The following is a 6,313-nucleotide window of genomic DNA, read 5'->3' as shown; positions in this document are numbered from 1 at the left end:
CCCATCAGAGAAAGGTCGTTTATGATTCAGGGACCACATGGAGGTGTGGAGGTAGCTTTTTGCGTTAGAGCATGAAAGGAAATGGCTTTGAGTTTATCTGAGCTCTTTTCCGTAAAGAGGAAAGGGAAAGGCCTGCCATTTTCATCTCCATAAGAATTACTAACCCTAAAAATGAGGCAGCGCTCCATCTGACACAACACTCCATCTTCATTCGGACAACCCTTGCAAAACAATTCTGCAGAGCTGGAGAAGAATACTTGTGCCGCAAGGACACGACAGCTCGTTCCATTAAAAGCCAATGTGCAACGTTTGAAAAACTAGTTTAATTCAAAGTTTGATTCCACCGCACCTTTGCACTTTCTGCCATTATATATTAAGCTGTTTAATTCATGGATTATTCCTTCAGAGCATTTGTTTGTGAGACACAATCTGTCTTTCTTGGATTTGGAGGCTGCCTGAATACCCAAGAGTGTTCTACAACCTCAGGAACTTCCACTTGGGAATAACAGAACTCTTTCTTCTGCAAGATTAGTGACACACAAATGAGATTTTCTTTAAGAAGTCCTTAAAGCAACAGTTCACCCTAGAAATACAATTCTGTCATCATTTACTCACCCTCACGTCTTACTTTCTTCCATAGAAAACAAAATAAGAAATTCGCAAGATTATACAGGTAATTATTTTTCATGCAATTAATATGAATGAGGACACACAAATGTGCTACATTCCAAGTATTCTAAATTCTTGCTTTGTGTAAGAAACAGTGTTATTACTGACTATTAAATAAGAGAAAAAAAATTTGAAATGCTAAATCAAATAAGTTAAAGTATTAAAATGAATAGCTGTAAACAGGAGTTTTTGAGGCAAAAGTCGTAGTTGATAGTTAGTAAAAAGTGAGAATTGGACCCTAATCTAAAGTGTGAACCTATTTTATTTACAAAATTATAAGAATTAAACTAAAATTTTAATTAAATACAAAAATTTAAGTTAATTCACAACATTAATAAAAACTGTAATAGTATTCCAATAAGATATCACTGGGAGAAATAGGCCGGAATTTCAAACCACTCTGGATCAACTGATTCTTTGAAAAGATTCAAAGAATGATTTGTTCACAAACAGGAAATGTCTACTTTTCTAATGAAATTAAAACCAATTAAATATAAGTCTCTTCCTCACACAAAGGTACTGAAGAATTGGAGAACTTTAGCATGGAACTGTCACCTTTCCCAGAAGATATAAAGTCATATGGGTTTGAAATGACATGAGCATGAGTAAATGATGACAGAATTTTCATTTTTTTAGGTGAACTATTACTTAAGCCATTGTCTTTCAGAATATTGCTTTCCATTCCCATTTTTACAATCTAAATGAGTCTCACAAAATCTCTCTCTATAGGTGTCTAAAGTCATAAACTGTTCACTTCTGTCTCCAGTGGGACTGATTCTCTGATGGTCACACACATATACATATACACACCTGCGCATATACACACTGTCACCGCAGTAATTGAGTTGTGGGCTCTTGGCAGCTGAGGCAGTGTATGGCAGCGAGGCGATTACGGAAATGAAAAAGCTCCATCTCTGAGTGGGGCTCGAGGCAGGGGGTGGGGGGTGGGGGGTGGGGGGAGGGCAGGCCAGGGAAAAGCCCCCTGGGGGGTGATTTGATTTGGGAGATGATGTACAGCCGTAAACTGATAATATCACTCTATAAACTCTGCTTGCCTTTCTCAGGCGGCACTGCTATTTCAGACCCAGAAACCATCCAACATTCACATACATACACACACACACACACACACACACACACACACACACACACACACACACACACACACACACACACACACACACACACACACACACACACACACACACACACACACACACACACACACACACACACACACACACACACACACACACACACATACACACACACACACACACACACACACACACACACACACACACACACACACACACACACACACACACCTTCCGGAGCCAGTGAGATCTAATCATGATATAAGTCCATTCATATGTATATTTTTTGGAAGCGAGACTGAGTTTGGATTGTATCTTTCATCCTTTCTTTGCAGGGATTGAAAGAAAATCTGTATTCAAGGGACGTAGACCGCTTTGATTTAAGCCCACTGTTCATTCTGCTTTCTGCCTTTGCCTTAGCCATTATTTGTCTAGCTTTATGGCATCACATTTGTTACGAATTCGTATACGCGCATGTGAGTGTTTATGCACACGTGTGTCTGCAGAGAAAATAAACCTTAAAGATTCAGACGGAGGTCAGATGGCCCGCTGAAACAGTTTGCAATTGTGGACACCACTCACATGGAAATGTGTTACACATTACTGGTTTCATTTTCAAGACTTCATGAAGACTTATACAACACATTACCGAGCTCTTTTATGAAGCCTGACTGTTATTACCTTCCCACAGCCACTCACACTAGTTTTGAAATAGAACATGTTGAGTGCCGGTAGTTTATGTGTGCCGTAAGCATGTGTAATAATGCTCTCCATGGGTTCTGAGTGCTGCCTTAGATCACACCAGAGCATAGACAATGTGATTTAATAATGCAATATCACCGTTCCATGCTACCTAATCAAGTTAAAGGGGTTTAAGTGTGAATGTATGCGTGACCATGTGCTTACATGTCTAGTTCTAAAGCACAATCTATAAAAATGTCTCTATCCTGTACCATATCTGTAGTTTTGTCAGAAGAGCATTGTAAATGAAGTTAAGACCAATAAAGTCAGTTTTGACATCACTATTATAAAGTAGTTAAAAGAGACTATAGTTTACTATGGCTCAGTGGTGAAAATGATTTGAGTAAATGTAATTAGTTTCTGTTCTTAAATATCTTTTTGGCTACTTTGTACTTTGAGTATCAACGATTTTTAAAGTTTTACTCTCTAGTTGACAACATATTTGAATACGTATGTACTCTTTACTCCATTACATTTATAATAAGTAACTTTTTACATTTTGCATGGCACCTAACTTTTTCTGTAGCAATTTATTTCTGCACAAAATAAGTGATATCACCATCTACAGGGCATTGAAGGTGCTATATCTTGTGCGTTGAAGGTACTATATCTTGTGCATTTTGCCCTTTCTTACTCAAACTTGTCAACAAGGCTACTTTACATGAATGTGAGTGCATTAGGAGATATTTGCTGAATTGCAGGTGTTTGAGATGCGGTCATGGCTGCAGCCGTCGATGAATCTGAAACCAGCACGTGCAAGTAGACTTTGACTATTTAATTAAAATGACTTTATTTCACAGTTATACTGAAGAGAACTTTTTGAAGGATATTGGTTTACTTATGACCTTTTTGAGCACTTGAACTGAGACTTGAGTGTTTAGATGTTTAAGGAGGCTGTTATGTCGACCTTGATTTATTGCAATTTTAAGGCGTTCAGTTTTATTTTGATTTTTAGGAAATAAACATTTGTTTGCTCTCGTCAAAAATGATCTATTTCTTGTTTTTCACTGGCATGTCTCTCAGGTATTGAGCATCAGTGTATCTTTGAGCCTACATTCAGTATGAGTAAAATACTTAAGTACTGTTAAAATCAGATACTGTTCTCTGAGACTTTAACTCAAGTCGTATTGCAACAGGTGACTTGTAACTTGTAAAGGTATCTGTACTTTTACTTAAGGTTTTCAGGTACTCTTTACACCTCTGCTAGCTCCTCAAATCTGGTTGCCCTCACAATGAGCAACTGACATAAAACTAATGTTTTATTTGATTTCTTGAATGAATGGTCAGTTGCTGCTGATTAGCATTAGTGCTATTACAGTTTTTCTCGATTGTTTACACACATTTTCTGGTACTTGAGACACAATGACCACAACATGTAACTCATTCACCAACCCCCTGAGCCAATTCTGCTAAACTACAAGCACAATTCCTGCTTTACACTCAAACTGCAGTTCTAAAACACACTTTTTTCAAAACACTACACACAATTCTCTGCTTTAGGCACAATTTTCATGCGGAAAATTTCTTGTTTTCACAAGGAACACACTGCCATTCAAATATGCACACTGACTCTTCACATGGGCAAACACCTGTCACACAGTTTTACAATTAGCAATCAGAGCTTTAGCATAAAAGGGCAACAGGTGAGCTCTTCAGTGGAGCAATGGATGCCAACATTGGAAACAGAGGCAGAGCCGGAGGAGGAGGAGGAGGAGGAGGAGGAGGAGGAGGAGGAGGAGGAGGAGGAGGACGAGGAGGAGGACGAGGACGAGGAGGAGGACGAGGACGAGGACGAGGACGAGGACGAGGACGAGGACGGCCAAGGACCGTAATCTCTGATGAGATCCGAGCCACTTTGGTTGATCATGTGGTCAACCATGGTCTAACAATGAGGGAGGCTGGGCAAAGAGTACAGCCAAATTTGAGCAGGTACACTGTGGCATCCATCATCCGGACTTTCCGAAATGAGAATAGGTAAGAAATCTACTCTCACTAGAAAATTGCAGTACTACATATCAATACAGTACTCAATGAGTACAGTAGTACAGTATTGCCTGTGGACTGTTCTGTAGGACTGTAAAAATACTGTAAAGTATGCTTCATGTATATAGGAAATGTATACCTACTTTGTATTTACAGTATTTTACTATTTGTTTGGCAGAACTGAAAGATTACCAACACAAGGCGGTCGGGAACGTGTTCTGTCTCCTGAACAGGAAACTCAAATCATTAACATGGTCCTAGAAAACAACGCCATAACATTACGGCAAATACAAAGAAAGATAATAGAAAACAATGACATATTTCAAAATATTGATAGGGTAAGCTTATCAACACTGGACCGTGTCTTGCGCAGAAATCATCTCAGGATGAAGCAGGTCTACAGGGTGCCATTTGAACGCAATTCAGAAAGAGTCAAAGAATTGCGACATAACTATGTGCAAGTGAGTCCCACAATTGATGCATACTCCCAACACTGTATACAGTAAATTATACATATTTCAATATTGTAATCATAATGATTGTGCTTCACAATAGTGACCACTCCATGTCTATTTCTGATATTGTCATGTGTGTTTCAGAGAGTCCTTGAGCTAGAGGTGGCTGCAGTGGAGCACCAGTTCATCTTCATTGATGAGGTTGGGTTCAACCTCACAAAAAGACGAAAGAGGGGAAGGAATATAATCGGCCAGCGTGCCATTGTTGAAGTCCCTGGCCAGCGCGGAGGGAACATCACAATGTGTGCAGCGATTACCCATCACGGCGTCATCCATCACCATGCTACCCTTGGCCCCTACAACACCGCCCATCTGATCACATTCCTGGACACCCTACACAACACACTCATTCCACCAGATCAGGTAGATGGCCCAGAGCAGCTCAGGTACGTTGTCATTTGGGACAACGTAAGTTTCCACAGGGCTGCTCTGGTTCGTAACTGGTTCACTGCCCACCCACGCTTTTTAGTTGTTTATCTCCCTCCATATTCTCCATTCCTCAATCCTATTGAGGAATTTTTTTCTGCCTGGAGATGGAAAGTTTATGACCGAAATCCACAAACGCGTATACCTCTTCTCCAAGCTATGGAGGACGCATGTGGAGATATAGCAGCTGATGCTTTTCATGGCTGGAATCGCCATGCTAGGCGATATTTCCCCCGCTGCTTGGCCAGGGAAAACATTGCTTGTGATGTGGATGAGGTGCTGTGGCCAGACCGCAACAGAAGAGAGGATGCAGCATAGTGTTTTTTTTTTTTTTTATTACTGTAACTGTATACAGTAAATTCTTCTGTTGTTTTGTATGTAGACCACTGTATGTCCTACTTTGTGTTGGTTGGGATGTACACTGTGTACATTGTTTTTGTGGGAAAAATAAAATATATTCGTTCCCGTGTATTTGTGTGTTCTGAGTATAAAAACAATATTCTCAGATATTTTACAATACACCTACTGTAAGTATGTACTATCTGTAGTAAGTGTAACACTGAACAAAAAAAGGCCTAAATCATTATGATGAATGGAGAAGAAGTGTTTTCCATTCATCATAGTGTTTTACATTGAGCACATCAGTGTTCAAATGGTTCTTATAAATGTCTATTCATATGATGGTTTGTGTGTGTCATTTGAAAACAAAATACCATTTTGAGAAGAAATAACATTGTTTTGAATGTAAAGTTTCATTTTGCAGGAGCATTGAGGGGTTTTGCCCATTGTGTGTGTGTTTTTGGATTTGTGTGTAGAGTTTTGAGAATATGAGGCATGCTTTCAGAAAATGTGTGTAAACAATCGAGAAAAACTGTAACTAGT

The 6,313-nt window shown here is 39.4% G+C and overlaps 1 protein-coding gene across 1 annotated transcript; it reads left to right on the top strand.

Annotated features, from left to right (window-relative positions):
• The first annotated feature begins 4,323 nt into the window (after window positions 1–4,323).
• On the top strand, window positions 4,324–5,769 carry LOC309504367 (uncharacterized protein). The gene is made up of 3 exons (XM_082177434.1): window positions 4,324–4,481; window positions 4,669–4,951; window positions 5,090–5,769. The coding sequence occupies exons 1-3, from the start codon at window positions 4,396–4,398 to the stop codon at window positions 5,747–5,749; spliced, it is 1,029 nt and encodes a 342-aa protein (XP_082033560.1). The 5' UTR covers window positions 4,324–4,395; the 3' UTR covers window positions 5,750–5,769.
• The last annotated feature ends 544 nt before the right edge of the window (window positions 5,770–6,313 follow it).

This window comes from Leuciscus leuciscus (genome assembly GCF_965113295.1).
Source record: "Leuciscus leuciscus genome assembly, chromosome: 8".
In the NCBI taxonomy this organism is placed as follows: domain Eukaryota; kingdom Metazoa; phylum Chordata; class Actinopteri; order Cypriniformes; family Leuciscidae; genus Leuciscus; species Leuciscus leuciscus.
This window is presented reverse-complemented; position numbering and strand designations above follow the sequence as displayed.

What these genes read in the sequence shown, in the direction of transcription:
- LOC309504367 (XM_082177434.1), top strand. Translation starts at nt 4,396, where the DNA reads ATGAGGGAGGCTGGGCAAAGAGTACAGCCAAATTTGAGCAGGTACACT. An exon ending in ACTTTCCGAAATGAGAATAG is followed by an intron (nt 4,482 to 4,668) that starts GTAAGAAATCTA and finishes TTTGTTTGGCAG; the next exon opens with AACTGAAAGATTACCAACAC. An exon ending in TGCGACATAACTATGTGCAA is followed by an intron (nt 4,952 to 5,089) that starts GTGAGTCCCACA and finishes TGTGTGTTTCAG; the next exon opens with AGAGTCCTTGAGCTAGAGGT.